Below are 14,387 nucleotides of genomic sequence, written 5' to 3'. Positions count from 1 at the left end.
TTGGTCCTGCCACACTGGAGCTGAGGAATATGGAGGGGGAGAGTAGAGATAGCTGGGGTTGTGTAGTCAAAATAAAATACCATATTTTTCAGAGTATAAGATGCTCCAAAAGTATAAGATGCACCTAGCTTTTGAGGAGCCTCCTTGCAGCAAACAGCAAACAGACTGCTTCAGCACAGCCTGATTAGCACAAGCAGCTGATTGTTGGTTAGATCAGCCTCCTGATGATCAGCTGTTTCAGGCTGCAGGGATTGCCATAGCCTATTGCTGCCTCCACGTGCCCCATTTTCAGCCTCTACATGCCCCCATTTTCCGTTCCGGGTAGTAAGAATTGGAATAGGTGGGAAATGGGTGCATGGAGGCAGCAATGGCAATCCCTGCAGCTTGAAACAGCTGATGGTCGGGATTATATATTTTACTCAGCTGTACAGTTCTTTTTAACTTTCTTTTTAACCTCCTCCATATTTAACTTTCTACCTATTTAACAATTTTAATTGTTCAGCTATTTCATTATATTATGATGTATTTCTTGTATGGACTGTACACCGCCCCGAGTCCCTTTTGGGAGAGGGGGCGGTCTAGAAGCGCAGTAAATAAATAAATAAATAAATAAATAAATAAATAAATAAATAAATAAATAAATAAATAAATAAATAATAAGCTGTGCTGAAGCTGAAACATTCTGTTTGCTGTTTGCTGCAAGGAAGCAAATTGCTGGGAGGCAGAGGCCAAAGGGTCGGGGCCGGTGGGTGGGGCTGCATTGAGTGTATAAGACGCACCCAAATTTTCACCCTCTTTTAGGGGGGAAAAAGTGTGTCTTATACTCCAAAAAATACAGTACTTTCTCTTGGGGACCAAGGACGTTCTCACACCTGGCTGGAGGAAGGTGGAGTGATGTCACCAGACCAGCGGACACTGCCTTGATTGGGTCATGTGACTGATTGTTTGGAATTGGGGTGGGTGGGACTTGAACTTTTAATTGGGGGAAAACCGAGGGGCCCTTCAGAGTTGGTTTTCACCAGATATGTGCCAATACTGCTATTCCATTGCTTATAATAGTTGGAATCCTGACACAGAGTTTGTTGACTCCAGTTTCCTCCCCTTGACGTTCCCGGATAATCAAACCTTCCGAGATGCCTTCAAATCCTCTCCCTTGTTATTTACCCCAAGAGCAGATTCTCAGTGGTAGACTGCAGATAGTGCTCGACTTACAACAGTTTTATTTAGTGACCATCTGAAGTTACAACGGCGCTGAAAAAGTAACTTATGACCGTTTTCACACTTAACAACCATTGCAGCATCCCCACGGCCATAAAATCCAGATGCTTGGCAACTGACTCATATTTGTGACATTTGCAATGTCCCAAGGTCATATGATCACTTTTTGTGACCTTCTGACATCGAAGTCAATGGGAAAGCCAGATTCACTTAACAACTGTGGTGACTGATTTAACAACTGCTGTGGCTCATTTAACAACTGTAGCAAGAAAAGTTATAAAATGGGCCAAAGCTCACTTCATTGTCTCATTTAGCAACAGAAACTTTGGGCTCCATTGTGGTCGTAAGTCGAGGACTACCTTGATATATAGAAACGGAAGCCCCACTCATATTTCCGCTCATATCTCCACTCACCTTCCTCTTCCTCCATGAATTTATCTAGTTCTTTTTTAAAAAAAAACCTTTGACATTTCTGGTTATCACCTCGAGATGGTGAAATCTTGCATGACTATTTGCTTGGGGGAAGGAATTTCAAACAAATTAACCTAGTAACCCAAAGAGATCAGAACGGAAAAAAGAAACTTCCTTTTCTCCCTTTTTCTCACACACAATATTATTTAAAACCTCTTAAAATATTACCTTTTAATTGATTTCCAAAGCACCGGAGGGCAGCAGTACAAGAAATAACGGATGGAAACGTATTAGCGAACCAATCCAGAACTAAGGAGAACTTTCCTGACAGTTAGAACAATTAACTGCTGGACTAGAAGATCTCCAAAGTCCCTTCCAATTCTGTTATTCTGTATTCCCCCTAAACTAAAAGTTTTAATCTTCAGTCCTGGAGTTGCTTTCATCCCTCGGCATGCCAGAAGACAATCCTACGGGCCTTTTTTTCCCTCCTGTTCTCAAATCCTCCGTGATGTTTATCATCCTTCTGTTGCTGACGTGTTCTCATTGGAAAACATCCCATGAAATCACGTCCTTTTCGCTCTCTTTTTTGGTTGATCCACCCTCTGTTTCTTTCCCTTCTTTTACCCCACACACCCTGATTTCTATTGCAAATATTTAAAATAATGTTCATATTAAAAGAATTCACCCGCCTGCCCTAAATTAAAAAAACTCCCAAAACTAGGAGCAGACAGTCTGATCCCAATTTTGTTCTCTTGCAGCTTCATCATCCGTCCCAGGGTTTTCGTTTTGGAACCGTCTGGGAGAGCAGCGCAGAGGAATATATCAAGAAGAGTTTCCCAGACATGCACGAATACATGAGGCGCCACAGCGTCCCCACCACTCCAGAGGGAGTCACAATGCTCAAGTAAGGGAACCGGAGGACAATTCCGTATTTGTATTTATTAGTTTGTCAAACATGTATAAGACAGCAGGTATAAATATGAACGTGGATGTGAACGAAAGAAACGAATGCAAATAAAAGGGGACACTAGGACAGGGACGATAGGCAGGTTGGTGCGCTTATGCATGCGCCCTTTACGGACCTCTTAGGAATGGGGCGAGGTCCACGGTAGACAGTTTAAGGTTGAAGCTGTGAGGGGTTGTGGATGTAACAATGGAGTCAGCTAGAGCATTCCAGGCATTGACCACTCTGTTGATGAAGTCATATTTTCTGCAATCGAGTTTGGAGCGGTTTACCTTGAGTTTGTTTCGATTGTTTACCCGTGTATTGTTGCGGTTGAAGCTGAAGTAGTCATTGACAGGTAAGACGTTGTAGCAGACAATTTTGCACTTCGATCATACCACAGGCGGCGTAGTTCCAGGTTGTCCAAGCCCAAAATTTAGAGCCTGGGGGCATGGGGAATTCTATTGTGAGTAGAGGAGTGGAGTACTCTTCTCATGAAATACCTCTGGACCTGCTCAATCGTACTAATGTCTGAGATACGGTGTGGATTTCAGGCAGACGAGCTGTATTCGAGAATTGGTCTGGCAAAGGTTTTGTATGCCCTAGTTAGCAATACAATGTTACCGGAGAAGAAGCTTCACAAAATTAGGTTAACAACTCTTAATGCCTTTTTGGCATCTCTTCCAGTTGTAGCTCCTGCGTTTTGGGGGGGGGGGGCGTCTAATCGCAAAAGGTTTCTGCAGGAGACCACTTGAAACATCTGGAGATGTTTCTCCTTAAGGACATGGTCAATTGTTTGGCTGAGAGGAGGCCAAGTTCATCCCTCTCTCCAGTCATCTGTGATGCGCTAACAGGTAGAACCTCAAGAGGTAGGACTGGGACTGAGTTCTAGCCTCCCTTCAGCTATGGAAGACCCCTGGAAGACTTAGGGCCAATCCCTCTCTCTCATCCCAGCAGCCATTTTGGTCCAGTGGTGAAGGTCCTGGACCAAGAACAAGGAGATCCAGGTTCTAGTCCCACCTCAGACTTTAGGCCAGTCCCTCTCTCAGCTCAAAGCCAGGTGGCCCAGTGGAGAAGATGCTGGAGAACCCACCTTCAAGAGCCTCCACAGCTAAAGGAGTTTCTTGAAGGACTTAGGCCTACCCTTTTCTTTCAGCCCAGCCCACCTCAGCTCACTAAGTTGTTCTTGCAGGGGGAAAGGAGAGAAGGAGGAGCCATGTATGCCCTCTGAATAATAAAAGGTGGGCTATAATGTATATCCCTCAAAGAAAGAGGCAAGTCTAGCATTCTATCTCTATTATACTTTCCACCTTGACATCCCACTGCTGAATGTGGGGAATGATGGGTTACCATCTTTCTTGCCCACCCACCCAACTGTCCACCTCTTACCAACTTGAATGGCACAGGAAGAAATATTTTGTGTAAGTTACACATGAGACAGATTACAAGGACCTTGCCAATTAACCATTATAATGTATTAAAACCCCATGTTGTTTGCTGAGGTAATGTCACTGGTATTTGTTCTTGGGTATCTGTAAGTCTTAAGGAAGCAATACAGATAGTCCTTGACTTATCACCACTTATTTAGTGACCGTTTAAATTTGTAGCAACACTGAAAAAAGTGACTTATGACTAGTTCTTGCAATGACCCAATGACCCTCACTTAACAACAGCAATGAGAAGGCTAAGTGATACAGTCATATAATGTCATGCTTTACGGCCACATCTTTTAGCAACTAAAATGTTGGTTCTAACTGCCTTCATAAGTCAAGGAGAGAGAGAGGGAGGGAGAAAGAGGGAGGGAGAGAGAAAGAGGGAGGGAGGGAAAGAGGGAGGAAAGGGGGAGGGAAGGAGAGAAACTGTGAAAGTTGTAAATGGGATTAGTTGCAAAGTTGCTTTTTCATCACTGTCGTAACAGCAAACGATCGCTGTCCGAGGCAGTCACTAAATGAGGACTACCTGCAGACTTAATTAATGCTGCCCAATTTGACAGCAACTTGCTTCTCCTCACCAGGACCAACCCGCCAAAGCTGAATGCCTTCATCATGGACAAATCCTTGCTGGAATACGAGGTCTCCATTGATTCCGACTGCAAACTCTTAACCGTTGGAAAGCCTTTCGCTATTGAAGGTATGGCAAAAACATCTGGATTGAGGAAAGCATCTGGAGGCAGAGCGAGGAAGGGGTTTCAGTAGCCAAATGAGGCTTTAGTCCAGATTGGATCATTCTGTTGAAAGCAGGTATCCTCAGTCTGCAAGCATGAAAAATTAAAGCCAGGAAAAGACAGAAATATTCCTCCTTCTTTCATAGAGAATGTGGCTTTTACTTAATTTTTATAATGCTTTCCCAGGAGGCTCCAAAAGATCATTATGCATGGGTTCATGAAATACTTCACTTTGTATCCGGGAACCTGAGTGTAAAAATAGGAGCAATTGCTCTGTGTGCTGGTGTGTGTGTGTGTGTATGTGTGTGTCAAAATTGTGCTGGTTCCATCACAGTGGATAGCATGTGATAGCAAAAAGAAGCAAATTGCTCTTCCAGTGTCTGTGGTTAAAGAGAAGTCTTTCTCTGCACGTCTTCTGTATTGCAGTCCCAAAGGTGCTTTTCAGAAGGTAACTTTCTGATCATCGAATTCCTGAAACCACTACTGAAGGACAAGCCACAATGCTACTGCCTTTACACTGGGAAAGCCACTCCTTGTGTATATGAGCTCCCCAGAATCCACAAAGAGGGAACTCAGGCAAATTGTCAGAGGGATCCACTTGGTCTCTTACAAGATTGCAAATTGTAACATCTAACCACTTTTATAACAGGAAAGGCTAGGAAAGAAGTTGAAACACTTTATGTCCAGGAAGTGAGGGGTCTGTAGATATTTTCTCAGCTTCTTTCTGACCCCTGCAGTGTGCAGGTTGTTAAGTAATTAAGTTCCCTATTAGGAGAGCGAGTATGCAGAGAAGCGTAATGAGAGTGATACGGAATAACACGCACAAACCAACATACAGAGACACTAAATAGTATAAAAATATAGTAGTTTACTATGTAGAAATATAGAAGTATTCAGAATCCAGTTAACAGTCCAAGTCATACACGGTTCAGTCATTCAGTTATCAAGATAATCAGTCTAACACACAAAGTATAGCTAAACAGTAGCAAACCACAATACCTCAAAATACACCTGACCAGCTTCTAGCAAAACAGAGGGAGAACTAACAGTCATTCTGGCTCTCTTTTATAGCTGCTTGAGGTAATAAATCAATTACATCTCTGAATCATTTAAAGTAACAGTAAAATAATCATAGCTTATATACATTGCCAAGCCAAGCCTAGGGTTACATCCCTAACACAGGTCCTCAATGGAAGGCAGACTCGTAGCAATTATTTTTTTCTGCAGTCCTAACTATCCACTGAAGTCTCTGTGTGTCTTGTTTGGTTGCTGTTGTCAGGTTTCCTAAAACTGCCCTAATTGATTCATGAGTATCTTTACAATGCAAAGTTGCCAGCTGTGCAAAACCAGACAGTTCTAGAAGTGGAAATGACGGGCTCAATAATGCATCTGTATCAGCAGCTCCTTGGGCAGTTTGAGCTTTCTGCGTTGGTGCAGGAAGGACATTCTTTGTTGTGCTTTTTTGATGGCAATTTTTGGTGTTCGGTGTCCATTTCAAGTCTTGAGATATTGTAGAACATAAAAAGATTTCTTCTCTTTTGCACCCCTCCCAATTCTCTTGTGTCAGGCTATGGCATCGGCCTTCCACAGAACTCGCCTCTGACCTCCAACATCTCCGACTTCATCAGCCGCTACAAGTCGGCCGGCCTCATGGACCTCCTGCACGACAAATGGTACAAGATGGTGCCCTGCGGGAAAAGGGTCTTTGCCGTTACTGAGGTATGGAGGCTCTGCGGGAAAGAGCTTCCCCTCTTGCCTGCTCCACCCCCTCATGATTTCCCAATGCCCCCAGATGCGCTGATAAGGCACCAGCAAAAGGCTCTTGCTCGCGCCAAGTGACTTTGGAGGGGGCATCTTTCCAAAACGCAGGAATTACGTACATAAGTATTCCGAGAATTCTGCCACGCCGCCTCCGTCCTTGATCCATACACATATACCGTATTTTTGGAGTATAAGACGCACCCCCCACCGCCACCGCCTAAAGAGTGTGGAAATGTTGGTGCATCTTATACAGCGAATTTAGCTATTTTTGGCCTCCCTACATCCTATTTTTGGGGGAAACGGGCCATTCTTTGCAAACATGAGCTTTTTTGCCTTCCCCCACCCCCCAGAAGCACTCTGCAGGCTTCAACAGGGTTGGGGGAAGGGAAAAGTGCCCCAGTTTTGGTGAAACAGGCCGGTTTTCACCCGTTTGACCACCAAAATGGGAGCATTTCCCCCTCCCCTCCCCCAGCCCTGCTGAATGCTTCTGGGGGCCGGGAAGGATAAACCCCCTTTTTTTTTCTTACTTACCTCTTCGAAATCTTGGTACGTCTTATACCAGTGATGGCGAACCTTTTTTGGCTCGCGTGCCACAAGTGGGGGGGAGCACAGGAGGGTCGAATGCGGGCGTGCCGCACCCATAATGCAACGCGCGACCCCCCCCCCAGTGCGCATGCGCGCACAACGCACGACCCCCCCATTTTTACATGTTTTTTTCGCCCTCCCCAGGCTCCAGAGGCTTTATAGGAGCCTGAGGAGGGCGAAAAGAGCCTCCCCCGACCCCCCGGAGGCCCTCTGGAGGCTTCAGGGACTGTCCGGAGGCTTCCCTGACGCCTTCGGAGCGCTTAAAACCACCCTCTGAGCAAACCGGAAGTCACTTCCGGTTTGCTCGGAGGGTGGTTTTAAGCGTTCCGAAGGCTTCAGGGACGGTTCCTGAAGCCTCCGGGGGGGCGGGGGAGGCTCTTTTCACCCTCCCCAGGCTCCTATAAAGCCTCTGGAGCCTAGGGAAGGCGAAAAATAGTTTTTAAAAAGGTGAACTCAGCTGGCCAGCGCGCGCATGTGCGCTGGCCAGCTGACAGGGCAGCGCCTCGCGTGCCCTGACAAATGGCTCCGCGTGCCACTTGTGGCACGCGTGCCATAGGTTCGCCATCACGGTCTTATACACTGGTGCGTCTTATAGTCTGAAAAATAAGGTATGTATGTGTATGGCGTGAGTTGTGTTTCCAAATTCGAAGCTTCCTAGTGGGTTTTAATCCTGCCTGTGTTCTTTCTTTCCCCATCCCTTCCAGACTCTGCAGATGGGGATTTACCATTTCTCCGGTCTCTTTGTCCTCCTTTGCATTGGGCTCTGTGGCTCTCTGCTTACCTCCCTCGGAGAGCACATCTTTTACCAACTCATCCTGCCTCGCATTCGGCGCAAGAAGAAATTCAATTATTGGCTCCATACCAGCCAGGTGAGGCATAATCTTGGACAATCTCGGGGTGGAGGGGGGTCTCGTTTGGTTTTGAAAGATAGCAGTGACTACAGGAAATCCTTGTTCTGGCCTAGGCTTCCCAAAAGCACGAAGCTGACTCCTTGTCCTGATAAAACCCCTTTTATTTAATTTAAAGTGAATTCCTCTCCAGCAAAGTCCCGGCAAACAGTCTTTCAAGAGATTTCACAACCGCAGACCTTGGAGAACTGCCAGGCTGATATCTTCCAAACGCCACTCTTTAGCAGACAATACTTGGCAAGAAGTCAGGAACAGATCTTCCCCCTAAGGAATTGAATTAATTGTCTCCTGCAAACTCCCCTCCCCTTTCGCTCTTTATTCCCTCTGGGAGGGGCCATTCACTGTCCACCTGTGGATACTCCCATGTCGACCCCTGTTCTTTAGCTCTTCCCTTCGTCTGGCAACTCTGCATAAGCGCACACTTGGGAACAGGCTCTAGCTGTTCTTCTGCCCCAATGATGTCCGACTCCGAAGGCAGCTGATAACTGTCAGATGTCCCTGGCCCCACCTCTGCCTCCGACACAGAGCACTCATCAGAGCTTTCCCCAGACTCCCATGTTCCTCTCCGACCTCCTCACTGTCCAAATCTGCCAAATCCGTTGGCCACTGGCAAGCCATAGCAATCCTTGACTTGTCAGTCATTCTCTTAGCCACCATTTGAAATTACAGCGGCACTGAAAAAAAGTTACTTATAAACAATCCTCACATTTCTTTTTGACTGATTGATTGATTGATATCCCACCTTTATTACTTTTACAAATGGCTTAAGGTGGCAAACATATCCAACAAGTATTCAGATCTAGCTTAATATCAGGCCTGCCCCAGCTTAGTTCCCTAGGAAAGAACGAACCTCAACTCCATTCGGGTGAAGTGATAGGTTCTTTTACTGAGGTTAAGTGGTTGCAGCGAAAGGAAGGCTAGATCTGAATATTCCAGTGCAAAGTTGTCAGAGTTTGCAGCAGCAATCACATCCAGAAAGCACACGCAGGTAACTGATTCAGCAGGATTCATTAAACTTTTTATATATAATATAATACATGAAATAAATATACAATACCAAAAGCAGGATTTTCAACGTGGTAGTAAATACAAGCAAAACACAGGCAGAGGAGAGAACAGTTTCAGTTTAGAGCAGCAGACTAGTTTAGCGCTCAGCACAGACTCAGAGCTACAGAGCTAAGCCATGCCCTGGCTCCTAGCTGTCTCCTTGTTGCTCACACAGCAAAAACTGTTTTCAGTTTCCAAACAGCCCTCATTGGCTGACCTAGTTGCTATGCCTATTCATTGGCTATTCATTCATTGTGAGAGCAGCCGCCCGGCAACCCCTCACTCCAGCTGGGCACAGCGCCACTCACCAACCTAGCAGTATCCCGAAGGCGGCAAGCAATGTGAGCGCCTTTGCTCCCCCTCCCCCCGGCTCCTGCTGCTTGGCGCCTTCAGGATATCGCTAGGTTGGTGAGTGGTGCTCTGCCTGGCTGGAGGGGCAGTTGTCCAGAGGGCTTATTATTGGGGGAGGGTGTATATTTTTGCCCACAGGAAAAATATGGCATGGCCTTATTATCAGGACATGTCGCAGTTTCGGGAAAACATGGTACCTACCTACCTAGCTATCTACCATTTATTCATCTATATCTATCTGTCTGTCTGTCTATCTATCTATCTACTTATCAATCATCATCTATATTAAAGACATAAATGACTACCAGCAAAGGTGATGCTCCTACTACAGATGAGGAGGGCAGGATGGAGGGGAGTCGGGGGGGTCTATTGTTAGTCGACCCATCACTTCCACTGTGATGCTAGCAGATATTTTAAAATTGTTGCTAAAACGTGATACAGAGGCAGAACAAATTAAAAGCTGTGTGATAAAATGGGGGTTAAATTTGAGAGAAATAATTGCAGTGGGACAAAGCAATGAATAATAACATTTGAGCAATTGGGACACTCCTTCCAATTATTCTTAGGGAGGTTATTTTTCCCCAATTACTTTTCTTCATCCTACAATCTCTGAAGCTTTTATTTCTTTATGGTGTTTTTTTTTATATTCATAACCCAGAAAATACACCGGGCTCTAAACATGGGACTGGAGGAACAAAGGCTCAAGAAGCTGAATTTGGAGAAACGGTAAATTCTTTTAACTCATTCCTCACTACAGGGAGTCCTCCTGCAATGCAGTGGTGGGTTCCGGATCCTGTTGCAACCGGTACGATTGCAACCGGACCCGGTGTTCTCCACATGAATGTGCAGCGCGTGCATGCGTCTTACCATCCAGCGATGCCTCCGCAAGCCTCCGCGACGCTCCAGCTGCTCAGCGGAGTGTCGTGCAGGTGCTGTACGCGCCATGCACGGAAGCGCCGAAGGGTTTAAAGACAGGTAAGGAGCTCGGTTGGGCAGGGGGGCCCTCCAGAGCACCGTACCGGAACTGTACCCGGTGCTCTGGGCAGGCTCCAGTACGCCCGTACCGGGGCGTACCGCCTGCAACCCACCACTGGTGTGATGGTTCTAAAGTGGGGAATCACATTGACTATATGTATTATAGTCTATATATATTATATATTGTGTATTATTTGTATTATTTGTATTATTATTATTATTATTATTATTATTATTATTATTATTATTATTATTTATACTTATATTTATATTTATATTTATATTATCTATATCATCTATATCTATATCCATATTCATATTAATATTATTTCATACTTCTTAACCACCCTCTTCCTTTCAGTGGTGGTGAAATGAATCCTCATGGTTGTTAAATGAATGTACGGTCATTAAATGACCCTATTGTTTGCCCTGCAGGTTTTTTTTTTTTTTTGCAGAAAACTAGAAGTAAAGAAAACTGTTTTTTGGCAAAAAAAAAAAAAGTCCTAATGTCAGGCCTGCAGTTATATTCCTTTTTAGGATCTTTGGCCTGCCACACTCTCTCTTATTTCATTATGCTGTTTCATTAGTGTAGTAATTGGGAGGGGGAATAGAAAGGAGTAGAATTGTGGAATGTATTGTTGTCGTTCCTTTATAGAAGCCCAAGGTCATCTTTTGTCTCCGCACCTCTGCATCTGACCGGAACCAGCTGGGTGGAGATGCCAGCGTGGCCGAAGAAGATTGGACCATGTGATGGATTTATGGGTGTGGGGATAAGATCATGAACTTTCAACTGGGTGGAATCCCAGGAAGTTTTCAGATTTGGGATTCCACAGTTTGTGCCAACATGTCTGTCTTATTAAATTGGAACTTTAAGGATAGCTCTGCCTTGGCCTCTGATTTAATTCTGCATGATATTTGGAACGCTGACACCTAAATTGAAGTTATGTGACCGCAGGATGCTATGAAAGGCAGTAAATGTGGGTTTGTTGCCAAGAGCAGTAAGCTGAAGACTACCCATGTGCTTGTTTTAATATAGGTAGTCCTCGAATTACGATTGGTCACTCAGGGACCATTTGAAGTTATGATGGTGCCCCCTGGGGATACTTGCGACCTGGATTAGAAATTCCAACAGCTGCCCTTCTCCCTGCGGTCACATAACTGCACTCTGGGCACTCAGCATCTGGGCCACATATAGATGACCTTTTGCAGCCTCCTGCAGCCACAGGACTGCATTTTATGACACTTTTGCTGAAAAACAGGCATTTATTTCTGGTTTTCGGCAAAACCAGCTCTTAGCGAAGCGTTGAGTTGCTTAACAATCACAGCGTTCGCATAATGACAGCTGCAAAAATGATAGTAAAATCTGATCAGACATGTGGGTGACCTAATTAATGACCAGCACATTGGCTTCATTATGGTCATAACTCAAAGACTCCCTATGACATGTGACCGGGTAATTCTTGGATTTGAAGTCCAGCCATTTTAAAGTTACCAAGCTTGAGACACATAGAACCATATAGTTTCATCCTAAATGGTCTGTGTTTCTATTGCTACTTTTCCTGACTTTGTGCATTTTCTAGTGAGCTTATGACTGAAATTCTTTGCACATTTTTAATGTGTGTTTGTGTGTGTGTGTGTGTGTCTGTAAATAAGGTGAAAGCACTTTTATTTTTTTGAATACATATTCTTATTGTACATTTTTCTTTATAATACATAACATTTCCAGTTTTGCAGTGGCAGAGTATTGGCTGTATCTAGTCCTTTTTGAGTACCATACATAGTTTTATACATCCTGGTTATAGCCAATATTCTCTGAATCATACATTTATAATCTCTTTTAAATACAGAATGTTGTACGTCGTAGTTATAGACATTACTTTCATAATTGTACCATAGCATTCTATATATTTATTTTTCTCCTTTCCCCGCTCTACTTCCTTCTCCTTCCTTCTCCTCCCTTTTCCTCTTCTCCTCTCCCCTCTTCTCTCTCTTCTCCACTTCTCTTTCCTTCCCTCTCTCATACTCCTCTCCCCTTATCCATTTCCTTCTCCCCTTTCCCCTCTCTCCTTCCTTCTCTTCTCTCTCCTCTTCTTCACTTCCCTCTCCTTCCCTCTCTCCTACTCATCTCCCCTCGTCCATTTCCTCTCCTTTCCCCTCTCTCCTTCCTTCTTCTTCCTTCTCCTCTTCCCTCTCCTTCCCTCTCTCCTACTCTACCCTCTTCCATGTCCTTCTCTCCTTTACCCTCTCTACTTCCTTCTCCTTCCTAAGGTGGAAGCACTTTTAAAGGGATTGCTAAATTGTTGTGACTCCTTTAAAAAAAAGTGTGGGGGGGGGAACATCCACACTTTCTCAGTCTTCACTCTTTCTTTCTTTCTTCTCTCTCTCTCTCTCCTCCTCCAAAGATGCAACCTTCAACAGCCTCCAGAAGAAGACCCCCAGCCGCCCCCCAACCAGGAAGGCTGGAACAATCTCCGTTGCACCGCCATAAAGAAGGAAGACAAACGGGTGCACTTCAACATAGATAACGCCCCAGAGGAGACCTCCGAAGATGAGAGAGCAGGGCCCATTTGGCACTGCATGAATGGCCAGGACCCCCAACAGGACAACAAGGAAGCCAAGCAGCAGGAACTGAAGGAGCTAGAGAGCAAAATTGAAGATATGCGAGAGCAGCTGAGAGCCGCCCTGGTGCGGAAGAGTGAGCTCATGGTGGCCCTTGGACCGCCCCCCAAAGCCCCTCGGCTGCCCCCTGCGCTGAAGGCACTGATCAGGGAGAACAAGGAGGACAGGTGATGGAATGGGGAGGGGCGTCCAACTAGACTCTGTTGGGACTCCTGTTCCTGGTGAAGAACGCCAGCGCAAAGAGCAAAACAGCGGAAGAGTGGATGCCGGTTGGGAGATGTTTTCCTTCTAGCTTTCCCTGCCTTCCCCAGATCAGTTTCCATCCATGGGGCCGCGTGGGTTGCTGGTCACCCTTATTTTGCATGTGGAAAGTCCCACTTCATCCATGTTCCATCGAAAAAAGCCACCAGGATGAGAAAGACGGCGTCTGGGTGGTCGACGAATAGGCAGGTCTAGATATGTTCGGAATCCGAATTAATTAATTCACGAATGTGAACCCGTCTAAGTTACCTTCGTGGGTCCATATTCAGCAGGCTGATCCTGGCTTTCGGTTCTGTGAGGCCCTGGTGCTGATTTTGGCACAGATCTCTTGGGAGCAGAGATGGGTTGCTCCCGGTTCGGGCCGGATCGGGCGAACCGGTAATAGCGGTGGCGGGAGGCTCTGCCCACCCGCCTGGACGTTTCTGCGCATGGGCAGAAACTTCTGCACATGTGCAGAAGCGCATGGGGGAGCACGCCCGAACCGGTAGTAAAAAAACTTGGCAACCCCCCCACTGTCTTGGAGGCTTAGAAGGAGCACAGTCTCCTTGAGCTTCCGTTAGTCTTTTGAACCTTAGCAGACAGACGCAGGAGCTGCTGAATTAAGAGGAAGCCGGGAGAAGGCTAAACACAATGATGGAGCACAAATTCTGGAGAGCCGATTGTCTCGGGTTTAAATCACGGTAAAGCAACCTTAATTGCAGCTTCTCTGCCGGGGACCCCGAAACGTGTTATCTGTCACAGCCAGCTAGGCTGCTCCAGGCTGCATCGCCCAAATTGGGGGACTTGAGTTCAGTTAGCCACATATCAGGTGCAGCCATAGCTGAGTGGACTTGGGGTGGGGGGGAGACAGGCGTTCACTTCCTGGTACCCTCAAGTTTGCTGCATTGAGCTTGGAGAAGCTTTTGGGTGGACGAGGTTGAACCAAAGGATGCGGCCAGTCCAGCTGAAGGGGGGATTTTCTGAGGTGAGCTGGAGGTGTCGTCATTGAGTGGTACAGGCCAAAGCTGAGGAAGGAGCACATGGAACAAGCAGAAGAGACTGGATTCTCTGTTTACACGGAGGGAGCAGAGTCCCAGCAGTTGGGAAATCCTGGGAGGCAACCAGGGGACAGGGCAGCCAAAGATTGCAATAGGTATCGTAATGA

The 14,387-nt window shown here is 45.8% G+C and overlaps 1 protein-coding gene across 1 annotated transcript in view; it reads left to right on the top strand.

The window, feature by feature from the left end:
- GRIN3B (glutamate ionotropic receptor NMDA type subunit 3B) overlaps positions 1–13,682 on the top strand; it is a gene marked incomplete at its 5' end in the record, with an annotated part of 67,323 nt that extends 53,641 nt beyond the window's left edge. The window contains 6 exons of the mRNA XM_081958370.1: positions 2,388–2,533; positions 4,587–4,702; positions 6,304–6,455; positions 7,787–7,951; positions 10,047–10,114; positions 12,766–13,682. Of these exons, the coding sequence (XP_081814496.1) occupies positions 2,388–2,533; positions 4,587–4,702; positions 6,304–6,455; positions 7,787–7,951; positions 10,047–10,114; positions 12,766–13,153 (1,035 nt within the window). The 3' untranslated portion in view covers positions 13,154–13,682. The remainder of the gene's footprint in view (positions 1–2,387; positions 2,534–4,586; positions 4,703–6,303; positions 6,456–7,786; positions 7,952–10,046; positions 10,115–12,765) is intronic.
- Between the last annotated feature and the right edge of the window lie 705 nt (positions 13,683–14,387).

Source organism: Natrix helvetica, assembly GCF_964273705.1.
Source record: "Natrix helvetica genome assembly, chromosome: 1".
Taxonomy (NCBI): Eukaryota; Metazoa; Chordata; class Lepidosauria; order Squamata; family Natricidae; genus Natrix; species Natrix helvetica.
This window is presented reverse-complemented; position numbering and strand designations above follow the sequence as displayed.